This window comes from Mugil cephalus, chromosome 15 (assembly GCF_022458985.1).
Source record: "Mugil cephalus isolate CIBA_MC_2020 chromosome 15, CIBA_Mcephalus_1.1, whole genome shotgun sequence".
In the NCBI taxonomy this organism is placed as follows: domain Eukaryota; kingdom Metazoa; phylum Chordata; class Actinopteri; order Mugiliformes; family Mugilidae; genus Mugil; species Mugil cephalus.
The window spans coordinates 19532380-19559227 of NC_061784.1; the positions used below are offsets into that span (position 1 = coordinate 19532380).

The window sequence follows — 26848 nt, forward strand, 5'->3', positions numbered from 1 at the left end:
CAAATCTCTCATGCCAAAGGTTTAAGGTGCAGATTTTATCTGACCAGTGGCATCTCAGTGATTGCTGAAACGACTGAAACAAATACCACAACTACAGAACACTAATGTTTAGGGGTATGTGCAGATAATTCACAGTACTTTCTGTAATCAGACTGGAACTTAGACATGGTCACTGAACATTAACCTTAGAGTCAATAAATAAGCAACTGGCTCTGATAGGGTCTACTGTAACGTCTGGTCTCACTACCTCTGTCAGAGGCAGAAATAACATTAAGGCCTGGTTGTTTGCAACTGTGGATATTGCTAGAAATGCTATGAGGAATAACTTTATTATTAATTAAAATTACTATTGTAGTTTTGGTGCAAGTCGTGAAGCATTGAATGCTTTTCATTTCATTGAATTACATGCATATACAACTTCTTTGCAACACTGTTACATATTACAACATTACAATTAATAGCATAGTATTTTAGGAAATAATATCACAGTATCTTTAGTGTTATAAACAATAATGGGTAAAATGAGCATGACGCAGTAATAAATAAAATAGAAAAAGTGATGTGAATATTATACTTTATAAATCATGGAAACACATTTTCACTATAGTTTTACATTATCAGACTAAATTATGAAATAGTTGTCAAGTGTTTTATATCATAATATGATATAATATATATATTGCATATGATAGAACACATTTTATGATTTTATTACATATTTTATATATTGTCATATAGTCTATATTCTGCATATTTAATAATATCTACAAACAAGACCGTTTTATTGTTGAAGGTTGAGAAATATGGATTTAATTTTATACTATCATGTATTTTATCTACGTATTACACACATATATAATATATCAGACGAAATTATGAAATACTTGTAAAGTCACATGACCTTCCACTTGTTTCCATGACGACAGCAACCGATCCTTTAAACGAGTCGTCGATGCGGAAGTAAAAAAAAAAACAAATGTCTAGAACCAATTATAATTATCTACAAAGCAAGCATTTACTCCTTATGATATTTTTTGTCCGTCGTACGGGTCATACATTTAAAAATAATATGGTCGTAATCTCAAAAATAACCACATAACCAGCGGACTTCCGGGTTGTTACGTCATTGTCTGGTCCTTCACTGTTTTGTCATCACACCGCGCAGAAGCACAGAGGAGGAGGTTTGTTCCTGCTTCGCCTCGCTGAAAACATAATAGGTGAGTACCTGCACAGTAGGTAGAGGGCATGTTCATGAAGTAAAACCTAACTGACCTTGCTGTGCGCATAATTCTCTTGGCTAATTACCTTCCTTATGAGAGCTAACAAAACATTTGTATTTTTAGCTAGATGACCTCCAGACTGGCGACAAACAAAAGGAAAATCTAAATAAAAGAGCGGGGATGCATAAGTAATGCTGGTTTAAGGCTTAAATGTCTCAACGCATCGCTGTAAGGAAGGCTGTCTGAATTGTTTTCTGATTATAAATGTGCTATGACCTTTACAGATATCAACCAGATATCAACCAAATCTATCACCTATGGGACATTGTGGTGTTATAATATTCTCTTATGACTGACACAACAACACTAGGTGAAGAAATACTTAGAAAAAGAAAGGTGTCTGGATTTCTGAAAATGAGCTGCAGTCTTGAGCAGTAATAACACCTTGTTGACAGTTTTATTACATTTCTCTTGTAGCAACAGGATCAACGCCGCAAAGCAAGAAACTGTCACAGGGCTTTACATAATCAAAGATAAAAGGCTGTTCGTTATCTTCAGTTTCCAATTTTCCATGCAAATAATCACATTTTAGGATTTCACAGCATTTCAGTTAGTAAACAGATGCTTATTGATACATTAAGTCCAATATTAAACGTGTTTTAGCTGCATTTCTTCCATTTTTCTCATTTTTTTTTTCCTTTCACTTTGTTCCACGCCTAGTTGTGAACCGAGTGTGTTTATGACTGAACAGGCAACGCGCCAATGTCTTTTATCTGAAAACAGCTGCAGGTTAAAAACGTTGAAAACAACAATAGCTCGGTTAGGTTGAAAAATAAAATGAAACTAAGGCTGAAGCCGTCACTGTAGCCATTAAAGCTGACGTGACATTTAGATTTTATTTTATTTTTTTTTGGTCAGAATTGCTGAACTGAATCTGTACGTCCCAGGGAGACGATGAATGTCTGTTTATATGTGTATAAATATATTTAATCTAAAACATTTTAGAAACATAGTTATATCCTGACTGAATAATTATTTAATAGACAGAACGTCATTAAATGCAGATTAAGTGCATCACATATTCAGTTTAAACTGGCAGTAGTGTATTAACGCGCAGTTTGACTGCTCTGAAAACTGTATGAATGTGTTTTTAATGTTGATTCCCATCCAAACATGCTGAATAAAAGCCACAGTGTCGTCAGAGGTAATTGTGCTTATTATTTGGACATTGCATTTATGGGGAAACTGTAGACCAACAAACGTCACAAGATCCTTTCCTGCCTCCTCGTGTTTTAAGGAAAAGAGAAATGAGAGCAGCCAGGGTTCACACTTCCTTTAGGAAGTAATGAGTGGAAAATACAAAATGATGGTAAAAAAAAAAAAGTTAAATGAGCTTGACCTATACTAAGGAACATATGTCTGGATCTCAAGTGTCATGTTTGGATCTCTGTTAATTTTATGGAATTATTAATGTTGCTTTTCATTGCTTAATCACCTAGTTTTGTTCCCAGTGGACACACAGCACGAGTTCGGTGTCTCTTTTCTAAACAGGGAGACACTGTGGCACATAGTGGGTATAAACTATGCATTAATCTGAGAGTCGTAACCAGATGGCGGCGGAGACATCGATCTCAACGACGGCGCATGCAAACAATAAATCAGATGATGAATTTATTTATTTTTTTAAATCATTATTATCATTATTATTATTATTCCAGGTCCTCAGGCATTATGAGTCAGCGTACGGAGCGGCGGGGGATACACGTCGACCAGTCGGACCTGCTGTGCAAAAAGGGATGCGGTTACTACGGCAACGCAGCATGGCAGGGCCTGTGCTCCAAGTGCTGGAGGGAAGAGTACCAGCGGGTGCGGCAGAAGCAGATCCAGGATGATTGGGCCTTGGCAGAAAAGTAAGATCCATACTATGCCACAATAAAACTATCCAGCTTCCATGGCTTCCTTTAATGTTTCTAAAGGAAATCCAATGGGTTTAATTAAAAATTAAAATGCAAAATAACAACAGAAGCTTTCAATGTGTTAAAAACAACAAATAGCCGCTATGTTTCTCTGTTAATCAGCTCAAGCAGTGAACAAGCCTCAGCCGTGATGCAAATACAAGCATCCCCAGCGCCTTTTGTGTCACTTAACAAGCTGCAGCGATGCTTACTGAACATTTTCCTCCACGCCAGGTTGCAGCGAGAGGAGGAGGCAGCGTATGCCAGCAGCCACGGAGCGCAGTCCCAGTCCACAGCACCACAGCAACAGCAGCAGCACCCGGGAGCTGCCTCCCTGGGCGCCTTTTCCAAGTTTGAGGAGAAGAAGACCAACGAGAAGACCAGAAAAGTGACCACCGTGAAGAAGTTTTTCAGTCCTTCATCGCGCACCGCTGCCAAGAAAGGTGACGACATTTAGTTTAGCTTCGCTTCGCTGGGTTTTGAGGAGCATTTTCTTTCCCGAGGCTACTGATGAGTCATGAATCAGATCATATGAAAAGTAAAGCAGGAAAATAAGAGGTTGGCCTAACACAACTGCTGTGGCCACAACTCCAAAAAAATCTGATTGGTGCTTTCAAACTCTGTCTAGAAGAGGCTTCATCTGTCGTCTATATTAAACTGAGCTCTGCACAATATCCATGCTGCAGAAACCAGGTATATAGTGATGATGTATGAGTGGTTACTGCAGACTGAATGCAACAGTATAAACACAACCAGTCTGTAATAACATTTTTATGACATTGATGATTACAAAATTGTTTGTTATTGTTAATACGATGCTACACAACAGTTATGAGGACTTTAATTAAAAGCTTAATCTTGCATGTGCTGGATTGTTAGTCGTGTAACATATTTGAGGGTTAATCTACACACAAATGATGATGTAAACATGTCAGTTTGTGGTTATTTTTGGGAGTTTAAGACTGGGATTATTTTCTGGAACCATCAACTGAGTATATGTACCTGAGTGTTGAATCATGTATTTCACATTAGAAATACATTTGTCCCTGTAAAGTAGCTGAATATAGATATTCTATAGAAACGAAGGGAGCTAAAAGTATAGATTGTATCTAAATGTGTTTTTTTCCCACATCAGAAACCCAGGAGGGAAAGGCGACCAGTCCGTCTATTAGCCGCCATGCCAGCTTCGATACGGACCAAGTCTCCAAAGACTTTATGGAGTTCCTGAAAAACCTGCACAAGCCTGGACGTGAGATCCATAAGCAGTGCCGAGCCTTCCTCGTGACCATGTCAAGCAAGAAGGTGAACTGCACTCAGCATTACTAATAAGTCACTGTTTGGTGTTTCCATGACTTTATGATCTTCTATCCTCTTGTTTTTTTTTTTTTTCTTACAGGACCTTGGTGCTGATGAGCTGTCAGAGTGTGTTCAAGATTTCTACCAAGGTCTGGCCGACCGCTTAATCAGTCACTTTAAAGGTCAGTTGAGACATTTATGTCCAAGAATCTTTAAGAAATTCTCAATAAAACCGTATGCAGGAACCACTAGATGGCAGCACAAGCAATATGTTATGAAATCTGATGAGTCTTTTTTGTCACCAGGCTCTTCAGAGTCTGTGGAGCAAGTGATGGATCAAGTGGAAAAGTACATCATGACTCGTCTGTACAAGAGCGTGTTCTGTCCAGAAAACACAGATGATGAAAACAAGGACTTGGCCACACAGGAGAGGATCAGGTGGGAGTGGATTATTTATATATGGAGTTAAGAAGTGGGAATAAAAACAGCGTGGAGAGAGTTTGTTTTTTGTGTGACTGCAGGTCCCTTAGAAAGCACCACTGCACAATTCTCATTTTAGATCTTCATCTGTCTGTGAAAACCTGTCTGTGTGCAGTTGATTCACCCAGGGCGAGAAGCGACTATAACAAATGTGTATTGTTACATCATAGGCAAATATATATATATATATGAAAATATAAAAAAAAGCCTCAGGCTCACTCCAGTGTACAAAATGTTGATCCTCTTTGTTGCAGGGCTTTGCACTGGGTGACCATCCAGATGCTCTGTGTGTCCATGGATGAAGAAATCCCAGAAGTCTCTGAGAATGTGGTCAAAGCAATAACAGGTCAGAAAGCACTTTAACCTACAGTGTGACTGTGTTTAATTTAAGCAGCTGAAAGTAATATTTAATATCAGTGTCTCCAACCACAAAGCAGTTACTTGTAGTACTGAATCTGTAAAAATCCAGCAGCTACATTTGGTTTTACTACAGTTTATACTCGCGTTCAGCTCCTTGTTCAGTTTTCTGGTCATAAATATATGATTTTTGTTCTTTCCCACTGGGTGGAGACCAAAACAGAACCAAAAAACACAGTTACTAGTGAAATTTACCACCACTGCTCCTGCTATAATGGTCAAAAAGATAGCTATTGCAGGTTTAAACTGTAAGATGATACGTTTTGTGTTCTTTCCTTCAAGAAACCAAGTTTTATTTGTATTTGATTGTCTTTGACTAGGACTCGTATGTCTACGTCTAGGCAACGTTAATTGATCATCTTTAATATTATCTGCTTGGACCATAATTACTTAAAAATCATTAAATGAATTTGATTGAATATCAAATATCAAATCATGTCAGTATCGTGTGAAGGCAAAGTGGAAATATCTGAAGTGCCAAAGACTGCAGTTTCTCAATTGGCCACTAGAGGCTGACTCCAAAAGACTGTCAATTCTCATGACTTCGGTGTTAAAATATCCAATGTTACAGCAGAAATAAATATGTTTAAAGCCTTTATAGATAATTTACTCATTCGACTAAACCACTGTAGGGAAAGTGAGGTTCTAACTATATATTTTTTAATCAAGACGTGGCCCGACTTGAGTGACAGTTGGTTTTCCTCAGAGGTTGGTAGCTGACTTCTTCGTAGTATCCACTCCTATTTTTAAATTACCTGAGAGTAAGGCAGAGTTTGCCAAGATGGTGTCGGCCATTGCCACCGACACTGAGCTTCAAAGTTGCTTTACAGGAAACCCATGGGTGACATTGTTGTCGGTCAGGCCATCTTTATAAAAAGGCTTCTGGCGATCCGACTGCGTTTTAAAAAAGTGTGCAGACTCTACATGTCCAGTTGCCTTTTTTCAAACGCCTTTGGATTACCATGACCTGGATGACTGAGAAACTTCACGGACATACAGGCTTCTAGTCGTACAAGCAATGAAGACAGACACTCTGTTAAAAATACAAATGATTTTGTCAGTTTCAAGCAGTGGTCATCACCAATCCGTGTCACCACCAAAGCACTGTACTGATTTGCGTTGCCTACCTGAGACATCTCTGACAGTCCGGACATGTTTTTCCCCAGATATCATTGAAATGGACTCGAAGAGGGTTCCTCGGGACAAACTCGCATGCATCACACGCTGCAGTAAACACATCTTCAGCGCCATTAGGATCACCAAGAACGAGCCGGCCTCCGCTGACGACTTTCTGCCCGCGCTCATTTACATCGTGCTGAAAGCCAACCCTCCGCGACTTCAGTCCAACATCCAGTACATCACCAGATTCTGTAACCCCAGCAGGCTGATGACCGGAGAGGATGGATACTACTTCACAAACTTGGTCGGTCCTCTTTTACTTCAGGTCTCGTCAAAGTTGGTTTGACCCAAAGGCCTCTGCTTTAATAATTTAGTATTTTGCCCCACTGCAACAAACATATACCAATTAAATTTCAGTAAATCCCTTTTATAAATTAGGTAATTAAAGCAGATTTTATAGATAATACGAATTAATCCAAATGATGCGATTAAGAATAATTACAAGATAAACTGATTTTCTTTTTACATTTTCAGTGCTGTGCTGCGGCCTTCATCGAGAAGCTGGACGCCCAGTCTCTCAACCTTTCTCCGGAGGAATTTGAGCGATACATGTCTGGTCAAGCGTCGCCGCGATTCAACAGCTCAGAGGGCGACTGGCAGCACGCTCGGTCGGGAGCCGGCGTGGCCGCCACCAACCCTGTCCTGGCTCAGCTCAACCAGAATCTGGATCTGCTGTCGGGTCTCAGCAGCCGGCAGGAGGCCTTGATGGAGGCCGCCCAGAGCCTGCAGGCCGACCTCCTCTCCTGGCCCGAGACCGTGCAAAAGGAGGTGCACGACATCTTGAAGAAGTACCCTCTGGAGGTCATGCACTGCACCGTGTCGGCCATCGACGCCAACAACATGGACAATGACAACCTGCCGCCACCCCTCACGCCCCAGGTTTTTGCTGGGTAGTGGAGTACATAAAGGGAGGGAGAAACATTTCAAATACAGCAAGACTTAACAATTTAGTAGCTCAACAACATGCACAAATTGTTGAGTCACGACACCTTAAATACCTGGTCACACCAGTTACATCAGTTATTGCCACTTAATTTCATTTAAATCACAGCTATCAGTGGGGGCTTATCATAACTTATGAGCTACATCCTCCGTTGATTTCTATTGATTCTTTGTTTGGGTATAAGCTCACAAAATACACGAGTTTTTAGCCAGTTACAAGACATTAATGTCTAAAGACCTTAACAGAGAGTTAGCATGCTAGCTAACAAGGCGAGCTAACTTTCCTCCTTTTAATAACTGTGACCTGAAATACTGTTCATTTAACTGTAAAATGGGAGAGACAACATGTTAGTTACCATTTACCAGCATATTAGCACATTAGCTGCTACTCACCTGTCAGAGTAATTCACTAAGTAGCACTAGAAAGTTCTGTCTGAGGCAGGATAAATTATTTTAGCTCCAAGTTACACAGTTAAAAGAGGGCAGTGATACAAATACAATAATATTTATCGAAACTGCTTCATTAGCAACTAAGCTAAAGAGCTTAAATGCGCGAGGTCGCATTTACTGTAGAGCTTACTTCCTGTTGTTAAATAGCCGTTTGTTGAATGAAATCCTAGTAATTCAACGGAAAAATGCGAGAGCTAGCATGCTAGCTGCTGCGCACAAGCTAAAGCAAAAAAAGACTAACAAATACACAAAAACAATTATGAAACAGTAAACAAAATACAAGATAATGTCAATGACTGTATAATACAGGGCTCTCAAGTTTTTCATTGGCTTGGAGTTAAATTATTTTTACGGGGGCGCTCCTATTTCACCTGGCAACAGAGAATACTATTTTCTGATTGGCTGATTGGTCGCTGGTTGAAGCAGAGCAATCTGCCTTGGCATTATCTATTCATACATTACTAACGTCTTTTTTAAATCTAGCTGTGGCGAGTTTTATCATTTATTTATCTTCGTTAAAGGGCGTGTGAATTTATTGAAATGCGTGTGAGACTTGAGAGCCCTGTATGTTCGGCGATGGCTTGGTTAACACTTGGCAGATAATAAAACTCTTCTCTGATTGGCTGAATGAAAACCACGTGCTTGTAAACGTCACTGAGAGGCGCAGGAATGTAGTTTAAAATGTGTGCAGACGTTACCATATATGGTTCCTTGCCCCATAAAGAGTTCATAACAGTTGATTAAAAAAAAGTACTGTTTATCAAATGGAAAAATGTTAGCTGCTGTCCAGTACCAATAGTAGTTCGCTAGCATACTAGCATTGCAAAGGCCTTATTTTATTGTTTGTTCAGCTATACTGTTTTTGTGTATTATTTATGAAACCTTTGTGAACATACCTTCAACAGCCAGATATTTCGTTCCTTCAACATTTGTACAACATTTTTTTATTTTATTTTCACAACATTTCACTGTCTCTGGTGTGAGCAGGCCTTTATGGAATCAAATCCCCCGTGAAGACCTTAGCTGGCAGCTATGCTAGCCACTCCGTCGTCACTTTTTGCTTGAGTAAGAGGTACCTCACAAATCTAGCACTGAGTAGGTAAAACTGCGAGCATAAGCATATGTAGTGATGCATTTGTGTTCTTGTCTGAGGCCAGTTACACTTAGCAACACAAACCCACTTGTGGACCCACTATCTATGCAGCAATAACAAATTTAGAGGAAAGAACAACATTGTACTGTGTTTTTAAAACTTTTTTTTTTTTTTTTTTTGCATACTTACCTCTGTAATGAATAATAGGCATGTTAGAAATAATGCTGATAATAAGTCTTAAATATTGCCTTTTTGTTTTGACATGTACTGTATATTGTAAAAACAGGCCGGCGTGTTGCCTGTTTGCCTGACTGCTAATGGTTTTATTTTTTGTGTTGTTTCTTGCGCACACTTTCAGTATTGTTGAATTCACTAACTTCACTTTTATTTCAACAACTAGCAAAGGGACGACTGAACGTATGTTTAAAACGTTTGACAATAGTAGATTACTGTATTAATCAGCTGTATAGAGAACCAGGTTTGTAGTGTGTGGTTTAATTAATCCAGACTAGCATGATGCCAGCAAACTCAAATGTTGTGAAGATCAACAATCGGTTAGTCTTTTGTCCTGATGTATTTATTTCCACATATGTCCTTTCACTGGATTTGTATTAATCCACAGCTAAAAAATTGTTCTGTTTGCTCCTGTTAAAGCTAAAAACTACAGTGTTGTTTAAGGAAATCATTTATATATAAATATGTATGCTGTGTGATTTTGATTTTTAACTGTAGCTTTTTTTTTCTTCTGAAACAATAGACGTGGGTTTGAGGGTGTAAGAACAATAGTGAATATCTTTAAAACATCTTCTGTAATGTACAATAAGAAAACCAAATCCGTCTTAAGCTGTAGTTTTAGTTATATAACAGTGAGCGTGTCCAGAAAATTGTTCAAATTAAACTGAAAGCTGCAATTTTCAAAATAAACCACCTTGGAGAACGCTGACATGAAGCTAACACTGGTTAACGGTGGACGTGCTAGAGATGATGCTATTTGTGGGAAAAAATAAATATTTGATGTTTTTCATTTGAGTGAAATAAAGAAGATGAGAAATGAAACATGTCTGTGATGGTTTAATCGCGAGTAAACTTCAAAATATTATTAATTTCCCCTCCAATAAAAACATTAGCCGATGTGATGCTGTAAAAAATCGATTGTAACTTCAGATTAAGAAAGAAAAAGAGTCTCATCAAGTGCATAATAAGCAACGGTTTATTTATTGTTTATACTGTTAGGTGACACGTGAGGGATTCTGGAGACTGAAATAGCGACAAACTTTCTCCACCAGAGGCCTCCAGTGTGCAAAAGTGACAAGATGCAGTTTTTAAAGGGCCATTGTCTGAAGTCAGTCAGCTGTAAACAGCAAGTCATGGCTTCGTGTAATACTACCTTAAACAAACATTTATCATTTGGGGAAGAAATTTTATCATTGGTTTAAACTAGAGTTTGCATCCATTGAGATGTACGTTTTTCCTTATAGCATTATCGTCGTACAGTATATACACAATACAAGATAAATTAACGGCAGGTAATGTTTATACATGCTTAAATATTTCTGAAAAACAAATGATGAAAGCTTTATACATACAGTAAGGCATAGAATATATACAGAAACTCACCTAAAGGAATTATTAGTATCAAACAGCTGTCAAATATTCGCACCGCAACAAAACGAAGAATTTAAAACATTTTGTAGTATATACAAAAATACGTATGCAAATGCCCCTAGGAATATCTTAATAGAAAAAATAATAGGAATCTGGTCAGGAGGACATCACATTATATTTGAAACATGCACTTGCCGCAGAGGGTTTTCAGTCCAGCAGCGGTGGGCCACATGTCAACGTGTTGTTTTTGTTGTTGTTGTTGTTTTTATTTGGGGGTGGGGGGGGGTCACTGAGAAAAAAGCGGATCTAGGTGCAGGGATACTTGGTCTACTGTGCTCATTGGTCCTCGTTGTGTGGTCTCTCCGGCAGCAGGAGACCTACATTACAGTCCAGTACATCTCATATTAAGAATTCAGCCTAACGCACACCGGCTACACTTTGGACTCACTCTCCAGGTTGGCAATGTCCCCGTTCCTCTCCGTCTGCTGCTGGCTCTTCCCCTGCTCGCTGTCCGGGTCGGTTTTAGTCTCCTGACCCTCCTGCTCGGACTCCAGGAGCCCCTGCTGGCTCAGCTTGCTGCCCAGAGACCAGGTGAGGGGCAGGCGGGCGCGGCTGGCCATGTCAGCGAGCTCTTTGGCACTGCAGGCGGGCGTGTTGGTTTCGTAGATGTCATGGAAGCTGTTGTAGTCCACCTCGTAGAAGCCGTCCTCCAGCGTCAGGACGGGCGTGAAGCGGTAGCCCCACTTGATCTCGCTGCTGACGTATGAGCTCCTCGCCTGGCAGGTCATGCCTGGAGACAACAGGAAGTAAAAGTTGGGTTAATGCTTCAAGGGGCGTGAACAGATGCTGGATTCGGGCATTAGCGCTATTAAAAAACGCGTGGGCTAATTTGACGCGGGAGAAAACTTCTGCTGCTGTAACCATCATCATTTTTCCCTGCGATTACTCAATGTTTATTTGCGAGAGATACAACAGACATAAACATATCGTCAGGAAGTGTAAATCACACTGAATCTAAGAGATTTGACCGAGTTGTGACTCAGAGAAGAGGTGTGATTGTGACACTAATCAGAGATAATTTTAGTAAGATGCCTTCCTTCTCTCCACGTACACCTGTTTTCCCTTCAGTCTTCTCCTTCTCTATCTCTCTCGTCGTCTTTCTTCGGGTCTCTCAGGCGCTCAGAAGCGAGTGGCTGCATCCATCTTGCCAGCCTTCCACACCCTGCTCCTAATCCCCATCTAGCAGATGCTACAAATCTGTTTCAACAAACAAATCATTTGCATTTGAATCTCTAAAATCAGATGTTTTTTTGTTTTTTTTTGTTACCTTAATTACCCCCACACTAAAAAAAAAAAATAAAAATAGTAGCTATGCACCTTCACCCACTTCAGCTCCTAAATAAGCATATCAAGATTTTAAACAGAAATGCTAAAAACCTCTGGCCTCTCAGGAAGAACGATCAGTCTGAGGTGGAGACATTTTCGTAAAATGATCACTGATGGTGTTTTTATTTTCGGTCCAGATTTAGATGTGATAGCAGAGTGGCTATAATGACGGTAATGTCAGTGGTTTGCTCGACTACTGGATCGATTGCTACAGGATGAATCGTTGTAGCTTTTATTCTCCTCTGGCTTTTTTATCTATCGCCATCATCATCACTAATTTCTACAGCCGCAGTTTGACTCCAGCCAAGGACATTTTACCCCTCGTTTCCTGTCGGCTGCTACGCTCCCTTATCTTATCAAAACATACGGTGTTCAATATTTTAGTTTATGAAGCACAACATCTTCAAAATCTAATTGCCCCCCAATCAGCCTCAGCTGTAATTTGAGTTTAGTGCTAATTAGCACATCAACACATGCTAATCTCAAATGCCAAAAGGTTGAAGGAAGCGAATGAACATCATAAACACATTGAGAAGCGCCGAGCGTCAACCTCCAGGCCTGAGGGATGAAGCCCGTGCAGAATTGAAAAAAATTGCAGTTCACTGAGTGGCCACTTGAGGCCCCAAAAGGGAACAGCATTATTAAACATGTTTACAGCCTGATACAAAAAAACGGTTTTAGTCTCAGTAGTTTATTTCAGTTTATGACAACCGAACAGGTTTGTTTATTTTTCATTAAGCTTTAAATTTCTACATAATTAAGGATATTCCTGCTTTGAGTGATTACACGTAGGCGGAGTAAAGCTCATCCAACATGGTGACCACAGGCTCCGCCCACTTTGGGCTTCATTTTCGAGGTTCAGAATCCAATGAGTGACATCACAATGGGTTTGTCCATGGTATAAACAGCCAATGCACAGTACATGCTATGCTAGGTGCTGCTAAGTGAAGCTGCTTTAAAGGACACATTCTGCATATAACAATGGACGTCATGCCTCTTCTGCCTCCTGGCGTCACTTTAACACGAAGCAAAAATGTGTCAGAACCTGGCTCCGCCATCTTGACTGGTGGGATACGGTATCGAGGTCAGTGCGGCACAGACTCTGGTAGCAATTGATGCCAACAGCTCCAAATGACAGCGAACGTAGCACACAGAGAGGCCCCAGTGGCCGATGGGTTTAAACCCAGAACCTTCTTGTTGTGAGGCATCTATGCTAACCACCACAACCACATCTCAAGTTTTCCTAAAAGAATTGTCTATTTTTCAGTTCGGGGTCTCTGTGTTGTATTTTTCCACAACTTTCACTAAAACAGTGTGAAAATAAATTCCAAATAGCTGTTTCTTTAATTGAAAAGTGTCAAATTTTGCACTTTGCAAATTCATCCCGAGGGTCAGATCGACCCTTAGGCCATATGTTTGTCACCCTTTTCTCTAGGTATCACAACGCCCACCTTTAAATTCATTGCCACCTCGTACATTTGTGAAAATGAATGTATTTTAATAGGAACATATAACAATGAAAACACGGCGGAGTCAACAGCTCCCTCAGTTATTTTAAACAAACGCTGAATCTTCATGAAGATTTTGCCCAGGATGATTTCATCAGTGTACCTAATGATCTGGCAAGTGATTGTTCATGAACGGGCGCTGCTTGCTGTTGTCATCATTCCTCCTGTTCCCTGTCGTGTCTCCAGAGGGCTCATTTGGGATAAGACAAAAAAAAAGGTCAAAGATCGCTGCTACCTTCAATTTACTCTGCATCAAGAAGCACAAATCGAGCTTTAGTCCATTCAGGCCTCGGAGCCAAGCTCAGCTCACAAGTCCAGCTACATCAGCTGATAGTTAATCTATAAACAAGCCCACTTCAGCTGACAGCTCAGAGGAGGCATCCATTAGCAGATCTCATCACGACGCCTTATTTAAGCTGCTTTAGCCTGCTGCTGTTTCTCCTGCAAGGCACCTCCACCGCATCTTCTCCTCATTTACGTTAATGATCTGTATCTGTGGGTTTCTTTCCCTGCCTTGGGTTTGCCATGTAGGTTGCTAACTGGAGGCAAACGATTCAGTTCCTACCGCTAGTTAACACCAACCAGGAGTGGGACTGAATCACCGTGCAGCGCCGTTTACTTGCATTTTGATATTTTTGGCTCATCTGTCTGTGAGTCCTCTGTGAGTTTCCAGCTGCTGCTTCATAACACGCAGCGCGGCCGTTATGCAATTGCTTTCTTTTATTTTACTGAACCAATCGTTTATTATTTTTGCATTTTAATCAGGTTGATATTAACGTCAGAGATCTATTAATTTAGGATGTGTGATCAGGTATCACCCACACGCCTCCTGTTGCCCACCCAGATGTTTTGAAGTGCAGCTGCCGTGTGCCCTGCAGATCCTCTCCTCTCAGCGTAGGCCAATTTAATATGTTACATTTGTCTTTATAAACATGTTTCAGTTCATGTGTCTTCATCCTGAAGTCTGTCTCATTCTGCTAGGGAGAATAAAAGACTGCGTTATTAGATTATTTTAGCGGGCTAAATTTGGATATGTCTGCACTGACTCAAGTGAAGCCACAGTTCTGGACGGCACAATAAATAATAAAGCTGCCACCAAGGATCCAGATCCTTTAAGTCTTGGAAGTTGTGAGGTTGAGTCTCAATTGGACTTGTTTGGATTGAGGTCTAAGGAATTCAGAGGTCGAGTCAGCACCTTGTGCTTCCTCAAATCACCAGTTTTTGTTGTGTTGGTAGGGCGCATTGTCCTCTTTTACTTCAGTAGGCCACTTTTGATCGGTCCCGACCATTTCAGACCAGAGCTGCAGATTCTCTGACCCAGTTGTCTAGCCATCTCAATTTATCCCCTGTCAGAGTCTCTCCGAACCTTTCACTTGCCCATATTTCCTGATACAGGCATCAGCATTAAGAGCAAAATGTTCATTCCACCCACTCACAGGTCAGTGCACCGGTCAGTGGTCACAGTGTTATGGCGGATCAATGTAAGTGTTTTAACACAAAGGCTGGAGGTAGTCGGGTTCACAGCAGCTGCAACTCCAAGATTTACTGACAGATTTACTACTAATATCGCTTTAAGATGTCTTGTTGCTACGGTCGCACTGATCATATATCATGTATTCATCAGGCTGCTCCTGAATGGCTGCGTGTGGATACTGATCACGTTTCTGTTAAAGGGAATATTTCACATTGCATTCACTCAGGTATATTTTTATGTGTTACAGCTTCATATTTTAGATTTCATGCATAAATCTGACCATTCGGTTGGAGCTGCTGTTAGAGGCACGACTGCAGTTTTCTGCATTAAAGTGTGCTACGTCTGAGAGCGTGAGTCATTTCTGGAAATCCAAATATACAACATTTTTCATGGCTTTTGGTTCTTTGTGTGTCTCTTTTTTTTTTCTCGACAACTTCTGTACAGTTGCTGCTTGTGGTTATTCACGTCAGACTAACCTCACCGCCCACAAATGTTATTGTGGCGTGAGGTTTGGCGTGGAACCGCTCCTGTTGGGAGCTGATTATGCCCAATCAGACTGTTCAGGGATCATCAGAGGGCTGTGGTGTTGAATTTGTTTATAACAAAATGGTTCAGATTGGTTGCAGGATTATCCAGTTGCATGCGGAAATAATTTTTTCTCTGTATGGGTTAAAGCACGCCCCTACAATGAAATCCATATGACGTTTTACCAGCCTGCAGAAAGGATTGTTTCTGCAACTTAAAACATTTTTAGATGGTGAATATATTTGGTATTTGGTTTTGCCAACCAACCTCATTGAACAATTTATAAATTACTGTCTGACTGACTTCATTTTCCAAAGTATAGTTCTTCCACACAGCAGACATGTTGAGTCATTTTGCTGCTTCTTCTGTTTAACCCTTCGTCATATGTGGAACGGCAGTATCTTTTTGAATCAATCAGAGCTCTGTACTAAACACGAGAGTATGACGCATGATGCAAGATGTCATTTTCTTCTGATTTCACTGATAAAAGTCATTATAGGATTCAACCCATTCAACATATTTTCTCAAACAAAAAAACTTCTTGTTTTTTAACTTTGTGCCAACTTTGATTACTCAAGAACAACACCAGTTAGAGTAGTTTTGACTTTTGTGATAGAAACTTCAGAGTCTTGGCTTTCAAAAGAGACCAAGACCATGCATTACTCCAAAATGTTCATGAACAGCATTCAATTTAATAAGGGTATGTGCAAAAGGGCTGGAATGATAAGAGGTTAATGCTAGACAGACAACAAAAAAACAGCAGAAGAATAACAAAACAAACACACTTTGGTCAGACAACTGACTTATAACTTACAGGAAAAATTAATTGGAGAGGAGAGACAGCGTCTGTCTCCCAAGATGTCCACAGAGACAGGTTTTGCTCACTGAGTTTATATTAATGTGTTTCCAAAGTAAGCAGTACTAAACAAAAACCAGGTTTGACAGCATCACTGAACGGGATAATTAATGATGTTCAGTGATGTTGACGTACTGTCTAGCTCCAGCTCTGCATCCCATCACTCAAAAAAACAAAAAACAAAAAAAACAAAAACTGATATCATGACATTTTCAGGATGTGTCGACTCACCTGTGGCCTCCACCATCCCCTCCAGGATCACCACGATCTCCAGCTCCTCCTTGGCCAGGTGGGCTTGCGAGATGTCCCAGAAGGGGCTGTTCTGGTTTATCTCATGGCAGATGATGAGAGGCGACACCAGGAAGAGCCTGTCGTCCCCTGTGTTGTAACCCACATTTATGTCCGTCTGGTTCAGAGGGATGAACTCCCCCTCCTTGGTCTGCTTAGACTTGATAAGTTTGGCCCTGATTGAAGCCTCGACGATGTGCGAGTTTCGGAGGTCTCCGACTCTGAACATCAGGCACAGCCGTCCATCTCTCATGGAGATGACCGCATTGGTGGAAAACACTAGTGTCTCAGCGCGTTTCTTGGGCTGCGAGATCTTGACGAACATGCAACCCACCATGAAGGCATTCACGATAGATCCCAGCACTGACTGAACTAAAAGCAGAAGTATTCCCTCGGGGCATTTGTCCGTGATCACTCTGTATCCGTAACCAATGGTGGTCTCCGTCTCAATGGAGAACAGAAAGGCTGATACAAACCCGTTGAGGTTATTGACGCACGGAGTCCACTGGTTGTCTGCTAAATGGTCCAGGTCACCCCGGAGGTAGGCGATAAGCCACCACATGAAGCCAAAGAAGAGCCACGTCACCGTGTATACAAGCACGAAGATGAAGAGGTTGAACCTCCACTTGAGGTCGACCAGCGTGGTGAAAATGTCCGTCAGGTAGCGGTACGTCTCTCGTACGTTCCCGTGGTGAACGTTGCACTTCCCGTCCTTCTGGACGTACCGCTGGATCCTCTTGGCTCGGTCCATTTCTGCCAGCTTTTTGGGCAGGTCCTCTCGGGCCTGCTTCGGCAGCTTGGACGGTCTGGTGATGGCTGGGCTCTCCACATCCTGCTCCATGGGGTTTCTGGGTGGATTCAAGCCTGCAAGAGGGGGGACAACATGGCGGGAAGCATGAGTTAGCGCAAGTGCAGGAACACTGTTGGTGATTTGCCTCAGGGAAAGGTCAGGTGATGGAGACTTCACAGTAGGCTGCAGTGTGTAGTAAGGAACAAGGAACAAACCATTGTTGTTGCCATGGGGGAGTCGTCGGTCTGCAACCATGTTCAGGTGCTTTATATGTGGTTTTAATGTTGTGGCTGATCTCTAGCTTTTATGTGCAGATGAAAAGTGTCATCTTTAGTCTTTAATGACATGCATCATTTTGTATTTGGTTGATAAATTAACAATGCAGCATTGTGCGTCACTCACAAATCAAACCAGCTTCTTTAAAAAGTCACAAATCCTTATTTTATAATCACAAACCGTCTGAAATTCATCACTTACTCAGATTTAACCCTTTGAATTCTTTTGGAAAACACTGAAAATTTAATCAGCAACTGCTCCAAAAAACCGTCAGGCCAAAGAAAAAGGCCTGCCTCCATTGCTGGGTTGGAGACGTTTAAAAAAGAACCGGGGATTAAATAACAGCCTTACAACAATGAGTCAGTGGCACTGATGTTATTGAACCGTGTTCTAAAAACGGCAATTCAAAAAATTATGCATTTTAGCCCTGGTAACACACGGCGGCCTCTTCACCGAGCGTATCTTCAGCAGCCTCTTTAAAAACTGGTGGCCACTTTTAAGGCCGTTTTCATTGAAGCCACCTTTTCACTTTGTGGACATTTGAGCGAGATTGGTAGCGTCAGCTACACAGACGAGACGAGAATTCAGATAATATCGTGAACGACAGACCTCCTTCTCTGTCGTCGTTGAAAATAAAGCGCTCGGCTTCACCACCAGCTGTGATGAGGGGAAACCAGCCACCCACACCGCCAACAGAAAGCTACAATTTGTCGTGCAGCAGCAGCTACAGAGAACGCAACACAGAAGTTTTAAGTGCTTCTCAAAAATAGATGCTTTTAGTTCAGGGTAGATGTTCCCCGTGTGATTTCTTGCATTCGTGATGATGGTTTCCTCCTCAATCATTAGCGTCTCGTTCTCTTTTTTTTTGCCTGTTTTCTTTTGCTATTCTGCGTTCTCCTCGTTTCTTGTGTTTCTGGTGTTTATTTTATCGTTTATCCTGCATCGGATTATTTTTGTCTGCGTCTATTTCTGTTGAATTCCCCTTTTTGGCCAGACGACGTTTGGGCTTTTTACTGCCTTGGATTCAATTTAGTGCACATCAGTTTTAGATCTGTTCCTGCCTCGTCTCTGCGGCGCCTTTTATTTTCACCATGTTTCTTCCATTAAACTGAACTTTATTGTTTTAATTCTGCCCCCCCTCCTCCCCTCCCACTCTGTTGTGTTTGTCCTCCGTTCAAGTTTTTTTTTTAATGTCCGAGTCCCAATCCAATCTTAAATAAACAAGCTGAAGTAACGTTTCCTCCCATGGAGGTTCATAAAGGCTTCTCTTATCTCACTCTTATTCTCCTAGTCTGTATTAGGTCCAATAAATTAAAAAATAATAATAATAAAATAGGCTGTCAAGGTTAATGTAGTGTGGAGATGGTAGCTTGTACCTTGACTCCAGAAATGTTCAGATCATCCAACGCCATAAACTAAATATTTTTCCCCCTGACGCTGTCTCCAGGAAGCTTTTCTTTTAAACGCAGCGTTCAGTGTTTGTCGTTGCCGTTTCGGTGCGGCCTGTTTTAGTTTTGGATGCATTTTTACAAATTAAACTTGTCTTATTGCGGATGCACTCGGGGATAAAGTGTCAGCAACACAAACAAGACGTGACTTCAGATAAATATCATAAACAACAGACCTCCTACTCCGTCGTCGTTTAAAGTAAAGCGCTTCCCCAGCAGTAGTACTAAACGTCTCAGCATGAGACTGCGCGGCTATGATGTGGGAAACCAGCCACCCACACTACCAACAGAAAACTACACTTTGTCTTGCAGTAGCTACAGAGATTTAACACAGAATTATGTTTGTAATACACCGTGGGCGGGGTGGAGTCACACCGTGAGGTGACCACATCTGAGGAACGAGAAAGAGTAAAAGTTTTATACGTGACCTAAACCGTTTTCCGGTTTAACTATTTAACTGTTACAGTGAATCACCTTAGTCTCACCTAGCCGTGCTTCTCAAAAATAGATGTGCTTTTAGCGCGAGGTCACGTAGTGTGAGAAAGCATCCCGGACCTGTGCAGATTTTCGGTCCATTTTCTCTCTCCCACACACACACAGAACACATTCCCTTTCAAACGAGCGCAAGCTTTGCGGTTTCTCGTGACATTTATGTGTTGGGCGCAGTTTGTGCTTTGCCCGCCTGCGTTTGCGATACAGGATGTTTGACAACGTCCCCGGCACGTACGACACGCTCACAAGCATCACTTCAGATGTAAGGCACTGTACTTAACCCACCCGATAAAAGATGAGAGGATTTTTTTTCCAGCCCTTGTATTAATCACGTGGTTCAACACATGATGTACGTGCTGGTGGTAACAAAAGAAAAGGTACACTCTTATGACAAACAGTGATTTATTAGCTGTGCTACTGGTGGCTTGTTTGGAAGACAATAATGTATTTATTAAGATTATAATCACGGTGTTTCTTCCTTTTATTTTATAAAATTATTGGGTCAGTAACAGTGGACACGTGTGGACAGACAGGTTTAGTGTGCGAAAAATATAAATAATATAGTTATATATGTAAAATGCTTAGCATTGCAAATGAGAAAACACAATAAATGCAAACAATAGCCGGCTAGACAACAAATAAAATTAGCATGAGAGTATTTGGAAACTCCACCCCACTAAAACTTTCCACCCTTCATACAGTATTAGAGCTCACACTCTGTCATGATTTATATTGTTTTTGTCCATACGTGCTGTTTCTTCTGTTTCCATGTGTGCGTGGAGCTGATCCAGACACCACAGAGGGGTGAAAAAAACAAACAAACAAACAAACAAACAAAAACACAACAACAACATCAACAGCGGAACTGAAGTGGCTGTCGCACCAGGAGTTATTTTCTCCCACTGACCTGAGACCAGGACAGATTTCCTTCGGCAGCCTAAGCCCACCATCAGTGTTTCTAGCACTGGAACAAATGGCCGTGTTGAAGCCGTTCTGCTCTCCCCATTCACGGGGGAATATTATGAGCTTGAGCAGCCCTGGTTTCCATGGCAACGCACGGCTCAGCAGTCCGACCGAGAGCTCACAATATAGCAGGAATGTGCTGAGGACGACGGCGTTGGATAACATTTGTCTGTTTCATCTTCTTGCAGCGTGCATCCGCCACCACCGCCCCCCCCACCACCACCACCACCACCACCACCACCACCTCGACCCCCCGAGGACAAACAATGTGCTGGATCCGCTTTGTGCCAAGAGATGCCATTCATGCAACATCTGTTTATATCTATTAATGAATATGTGTGAATAAAAAATACAATAATGCAAACCAGGGTGTTTGTTAGAATGGCAAATGACTACCTGTGCATCAGAAATGCCTCTCGTAGCGACTAAACCACAGGAAACTGTTACTAGACTATGGTTTAACGCTGTCATGTGGATTGTTTTAGCATCTTTCAGCTCATTCTTTTTTTATTTTTTTGTTTTTTCAAAACACACAGCTTTTATTTTGACTACAACAGGCAGCTTTGCAGAAAAAAAATATAGCACTAGCTAGTTTTATGTGACATATTCTAATGGGGTTGTGTTGTGTTTTCACAAGAACATATAAAGGTCCCATCTTGTAGTATTGCCGTGAGTTGTGAAGTTCGGCTTCGGAAACAGCCTTGTCAATTTATTTCATAGTAACTGTGTGTTGTCCTGTTGTGTCATTAGCTTGCTTAACAGTTAGCCTCTGTAGCCTAGCAGTGGTGTTGTCACAACTTACGGCTGATGATGATAGTATCTGTTAATATCTATTAATGAACATGTGTGAATAAAGATATAAAAACGCAAACCCGGGTGTTAGAGTGGCAAATGACTAACAAAATCACAGGAAACTGTTACGGTTTAGCTCAGTCACATGGATTGTTTTAACATCTTTCAGTTCATTTTTTTTCTGTTGTTGTCATAGCTTTTATGTAACTACAACAGGCAGCTTTGCAGAAAAAAATATAACATAAGCTGGTTTTATGCTACGTCCTCTCATCACTTCATTTAGTGCAATTTAGTCTGTTTTACTACATAATTTTGTTAAATTCAAATAAACTAAACTAAATTTTTGACTTGTTGTGTCATTAGCTTGCTAAGGTTTAGGTTGAGGTTGAGGTTTAGTTTCCATGGAGTCACCACAAGCTTGTGAGTTTAATATGATGACAGCAACAGACAAAATAAAGCGTTAACAGATATATCTACGTCTTTAAAGGTGGGAAGAAAACACCAACCCAGAGTTAAATTTCTTCAAAATGACACATTAACAATATCACAAGTCAGTTGTATGGTGGCTTGTTAAGGCATAGGCCTATAATGGTCCTATAAATGTCTAAAAGAACTGGTTTCTTGATTTCACACAAAAATAAAGAATTTCATGTCTAGCTAATAGCTTTCGCTCCGCTTCTCCTTTTAAGTTGCTGCAGCTAGCTTGCTAATCAATACTAAGCAAGCAAGTTGACTTATTTTTTTTAACAACAGTGGCTAAATAAAACATATTTCGCAGAAAGCAAGGAAGAAAAACAGGTAGAAACAATTGAGTTCGGGTTAGCTTACCTTACAACAATAAACAGCAGGACAGGGCTACTAATGTTAGCCTAAGCGCCACTATAGCATTTGCGATTGACTTCAACGCAGACAATATTTGTTTGCCAATGTTCTGTAAAATATTGCAGCCGTGTAACGATACTGTAGGTTAACACTTTGCCTGAGTTAAAGCTGCAGTAGTAGCTAAGCTTGTTAGCATGCTAGCAAAACACAAACTTCAGCTGCAAAGTTGGAGGCTGCATTTGACACACAGAAGCCTGACGACACATCTGAACACATCAGTAGACAGGCATTTCATTTGTGATTCAGTTTCTAGGTCTCCTCTTTATTATCTCCGCTGTTGTGTGGTAGAGATTGTTGACCAGGTAGCTAGATCCAGATGTGGCCAAAATCATGTGGAGGCCACATGGGGGATGCAGGCTATTTTTAGGCATTCAAACAGCTGAGCACAGACACTACATACAAATAACTTTCAGGTCTTATCACAGTATTTTCTAGAACTGGCCTCATGTGGTTTGGGCGAACTGACAGTTTAAGAGGGAAGGGTTCAGTAAATAATTAATGAAAGGATCAGATTTGTCACTTTAAAGCAATGGCTTATTACATTTTAATGGAGCAAATGTACTGGCTTGAAACTAGCCTGAACTACAAAACCAGTGACTAGTAGTTACTGCTTAAGAAGAGCTTCTCTATGAAAGTTAATGATTTATGAATAGCTGCAAAAAAATAAGGACAAAAATAGGACTTTTGAGAAGTGAGAATTGAACATGTCAGTCTATCCCCAGTGGAAATAACACCTCCTCCAAACAAATACTCTCTGGTATTATTATCAGAGGCTTTAACAACGCTGCCACTGGTCCATCCTGAGGAACATAATGGACATAGGTTGACTTCTGTTGAATCAGGTTACCAGTGTAAATACTGTGTTAGTTGTTTGAACTAAGGCTACAGATAACAGGCTAAAATGTTAACAAAAGGAAACAGAAACCTCAAAACTAGCTTTTTTTTATTATTGGATAGAATTAGTATAAAGACAATGTCTGACTTTGAAATAATCTGGGTTAAGATGTCTAAAATCAGAATTACTGGTTTCATTTTTTACTTAATTTTACAACCCACAGACCACCTACTTTATAAACCCTTTTCAGTAATTTACATCTATTATTTATAATATGAAGTACAACTGAATAATCATTCATCCTTTGACAACCCACATATAGTTCCAGGTACTAATGGTCTTTTAAACAGTAATAGAAATACATTATAAATTGACTGTGTGCACTCAGGCTACATTAATTCAAACGCTTTATTATCTGGTGAGCTTTTATCTCTTCGTTGTCAGTTGTGGGTTGCTGGTCGTTTCCCAGACTAAATAATTAATTGAATGGGTTTATATCCCTGCAGTCATTCAGATATGAGAGAGAGTTAGTTATGTTTATTTTGCAAAATCTGGTTTGAAATGAATTGATCTCTTATCTCCAAATATTGATTGTGCATCTTGATTGTGAAGCCAATTTAGGTTCTTATCTGTACTAAAGTGCTTGAAGACCAAACAATATTTTTGCATATCTCTTATTTAATTAAATGGGTTTATGTCATAACCTGGACTCATTCGGGTATGAGGAGCTATGCTTTGTAACACAGAAATACAGATTTCCCATCTTTGAAGCAATATTAGGTTCTTATCTTAACGTATTGACACTAAAATGCCTGAAAAACAAACAATATTTTTCACTATATATGTGCATTTCTCTACAAGTAAGTGGCTTTTTTCCAATGGATACTCCATATTATGACACTTCATCACATGAGATTAACATATAATTGGCTCTGGCTGTATATTTGAAGGCTGATTATGCAGAATTATGACAAAAGAGCTCAATCTGAGCTGGAGGACCAGATAAAATTAAGTCTAATTAATTCATTAAATGGGGTTATGTCACGACCTGGACTCATTCAGGTATGACAAGCTTTGTTTTTTAACACAAGAACACAGATATCTCATGTTTGAAGCAATTGTAGGTTGTTATCTTAGCGCATTTACTCAAAATACCTGATACCAAACCATATTTTTCACAATTGTATTGTTTTTTTTTTTTTTGTTTACAACTAAGTCACTTTACCCGATATTATATGACACATTGTCACATGAAAAGAAAGTATATTTGACTGTAAAGAAACCATTTTTTCATAATTTCTTTGTCTTGAGCCATCGTCAGGCTTTTTATTTGCAGGTTGACGCGCTGCATAATGAATGACATTGTATTAATTAATTAAGTTGGTTTATATTATGAGCTGGCCTCATTCAGGTATGAGGAGCTGTTATTTTATTTTATTTATTTATTTTTTTACTGATTTCTCATCTATGAAGCCATTTTAAGTTTAATCTGCTACTAAAATATCTGAAAACCAAACTATATATAAAATATTTTTTGTATTATTATCGCTTTCCATGCATACCTTCTATTATTAGATGGAATAAAAATGAACAGATAAAATAATCAATTAATTATAGGAGTTTATGTCACGATCATGACCTGGACTCATTCAGGTATGAGGAGTATTTATTTTATTTATTTATTCTTTTTCGAAGTCCTTTCAGGTTGATATGTGGACATAAACTAATGTACAGCTTCTACTTTTATTTTTTAAAATAACTTCTTGATAACCAGGCTCGGGGGGGTGTTAGTGCTTTAACCTGTGGTGCAGGTGAATTAAAAGTAATCTTCAGTATCATACTCGGGTGTTTCATTTATTTATTCCTCTTATTATGGAGCAGGCTATTGGCTAAATTTGTTGGGATCAGGTGCATCCGCAGGAAGAGGAGCAAGCTGCCAGGTTGGAGATACCCCGTTGTCATGGAGACGGAGGTGATCCAGATGATAATAATGATACTAATACTAATAATGATGATGATAAAAAAAAAAAAATAAAAATGCTGTGTGACGTGGGCTCATATTCTCCCCTTCATGTGCAGCTGTGTGACCGGTTTATCGGCCGTGTCCCGTGGTGATGTTGTGAGGCCGCGGGCCTGGAACATTTTCTTCAACACCTTCCAGTTTCTTCCATCTAACCGGACGCTTCTTTTCTTTTTTCTTTTTTTTTTCCTCCTCTTTTTGTTTTTTCCCCTCCTCCATCAAGTCACAGAAGATCCCGCACGGCTCACACTCCCATCTAGGCGTTTTCTGATTAGTATTACTAGCCTTAATTAACCTGTGATTCGTCTCGCTCTGTTATGTAACTACCCACCCCCACCGTCCCCCCATATAACAGATGATTACATTTAACAAGCCATCATCAGTGTCGCTGATATAGTCCGTGCGGAGGAAGGAAGGAAAGAAGGAAGGAAGCAAAGAGAGAGGGGGGAGAGAGGGAGAGAGGAAAGAGGTAAGCTTACCTTGTGCAGCAGCAGATCAGTGATCAGTCCCCGGGTCATTTTAAGCTTCTGTTGATCCCATGAAAGATGATAATAATAATACAAAATCTCCAGTTTCGCGATGACCAAGACGCTCTGCGAACACCGACTAAAGAGGAGACACTAATTCCCCCTTTCCTCCATCCTCTCTCCGCTGAAAAGGCATCGGCCGTCTGCCTCCACCCCTCAGCTGGGAGAGAGAGAGAGGGAAAGAAAGAGAGACATAGGTGGGCAATGAGGGAGAGAGAGAGAGAGGCGGAGAATAGTCTTCAAGAATAGATATCATAGTATATCACAATATATACGAGTTATTTAAGTAAAATCACCCGGAAATGATGCCTTGACAAGTTAAGTACATCTTTAGCGGAACAAAACAAACACTAAAGCATCGTTTTCAAATGCAGTACACCAGTGGACTCTAAGATAATGTACACAACTGGTTCACAACTCGTCGCACGTTGCCCCGGGCAAGGCAAAATCCACAAGTCACCTGCGGTGTCCCTCAGGGCTCTGTGCTGGACCTCATCCATTTCTCCATTTACATGCTATGCTCGAAATTTCTGAATGAGGTCCTCGTCCTAGTTTACATGCAAGGGAGAAAATAAGTCGAGTAACTGACGGAGCATGTCCTCCTCCTCCTCCGCACTAGGTGGCGATATGTGTCTTACTACCATTTTAATATGACTGCCTTTCTGGTTGACCTAATACGTCATATGATAAACAGAAATCGTTCATGCAGACCGACATTTCAAACAACAACCAGATGAGAATCAGAACATGGATAATATTTCAGATTTTTTAATCTCGTACATGATGTGCGCACTATTTATGGTGCAGTTGTGGAGGATGTGCACACGCGTGGTCCAGTTAAAGTCCAATTAAAGCGTATACATGGTGGAGAACACCAATTACCATTTGCATTATCTGTCTTAATCGGATAAGGAGAACTCTGATTTAAATTGGAGTAGCGTGATTACATGCACTTATGTTGTCCAGTTAAAGTCGGATTAAGGCAATAATAATTTTTTGTTTTTCACATGCGAGTAAAGAAGCTTTTTACTGAATGTATTTTAGAGGCTCTTCCTTTTAACTGTTTTGTACAGTTCTGGCACTTTGAGATTGTCAAAATGTAAAGTGCAATACAAATTAAATGTATTATTATTATTATTAATATTATTA

At 40.4% G+C, this 26848-nt stretch overlaps 2 protein-coding genes across 3 annotated transcripts; one reads left to right on the top strand and one right to left on the bottom strand.

Moving 5' to 3' along the window:
• The first annotated feature begins 928 nt into the window (after positions 1–928).
• rabgef1 (RAB guanine nucleotide exchange factor (GEF) 1) lies at positions 929–10088 on the top strand. 2 transcript variants are annotated; one of them, XM_047606918.1, is made up of 9 exons: positions 935–1217; positions 2939–3130; positions 3410–3618; positions 4311–4477; positions 4572–4653; positions 4777–4909; positions 5206–5297; positions 6535–6791; positions 7022–10088. In XM_047606918.1, exons 2-9 carry the CDS (start codon positions 2952–2954, stop codon positions 7439–7441), a joined length of 1539 nt encoding a protein of 512 aa, XP_047462874.1. In that variant the 5' UTR covers positions 935–1217; positions 2939–2951; the 3' UTR covers positions 7442–10088. The 2 variants fall into 2 exon arrangements, with proteins under 2 accessions (XP_047462873.1, XP_047462874.1); XM_047606917.1 differs by having other exon boundaries at positions 929–1217; positions 4572–4909.
• A 136-nt stretch (positions 10089–10224) lies between these two features.
• kcnj6 (potassium inwardly rectifying channel subfamily J member 6) lies at positions 10225–25873 on the bottom strand. Its single transcript, XM_047606919.1, has 3 exons — positions 25652–25873; positions 16618–17538; positions 10225–11427 (listed from the first exon to the last, which is right to left on the bottom strand). Exons 2-3 carry the CDS (start codon positions 17513–17515, stop codon positions 11069–11071), a joined length of 1257 nt encoding a protein of 418 aa, XP_047462875.1. The 5' UTR covers positions 17516–17538; positions 25652–25873; the 3' UTR covers positions 10225–11068.
• Between the last annotated feature and the right edge of the window lie 975 nt (positions 25874–26848).

What these genes read in the sequence shown, in the direction of transcription:
- rabgef1 (XM_047606917.1), top strand. Translation starts at nt 2,952, where the DNA reads ATGAGTCAGCGTACGGAGCGGCGGGGGATACACGTCGACCAGTCGGAC. An exon ending in GCCACACAGGAGAGGATCAG is followed by an intron (nt 4,910 to 5,205) that starts GTGGGAGTGGAT and finishes TCTTTGTTGCAG; the next exon opens with GGCTTTGCACTGGGTGACCA. An exon ending in GATACTACTTCACAAACTTG is followed by an intron (nt 6,792 to 7,021) that starts GTCGGTCCTCTT and finishes TTACATTTTCAG; the next exon opens with TGCTGTGCTGCGGCCTTCAT.
- kcnj6 (XM_047606919.1), bottom strand. Translation starts at nt 17,515, where the DNA reads ATGGAGCAGGATGTGGAGAGCCCAGCCATCACCAGACCGTCCAAGCTG. An exon ending in GGGGATGGTGGAGGCCACAG is followed by an intron (nt 11,428 to 16,617) that starts GTGAGTCGACAC and finishes TGTTGTCTCCAG; the next exon opens with GCATGACCTGCCAGGCGAGG.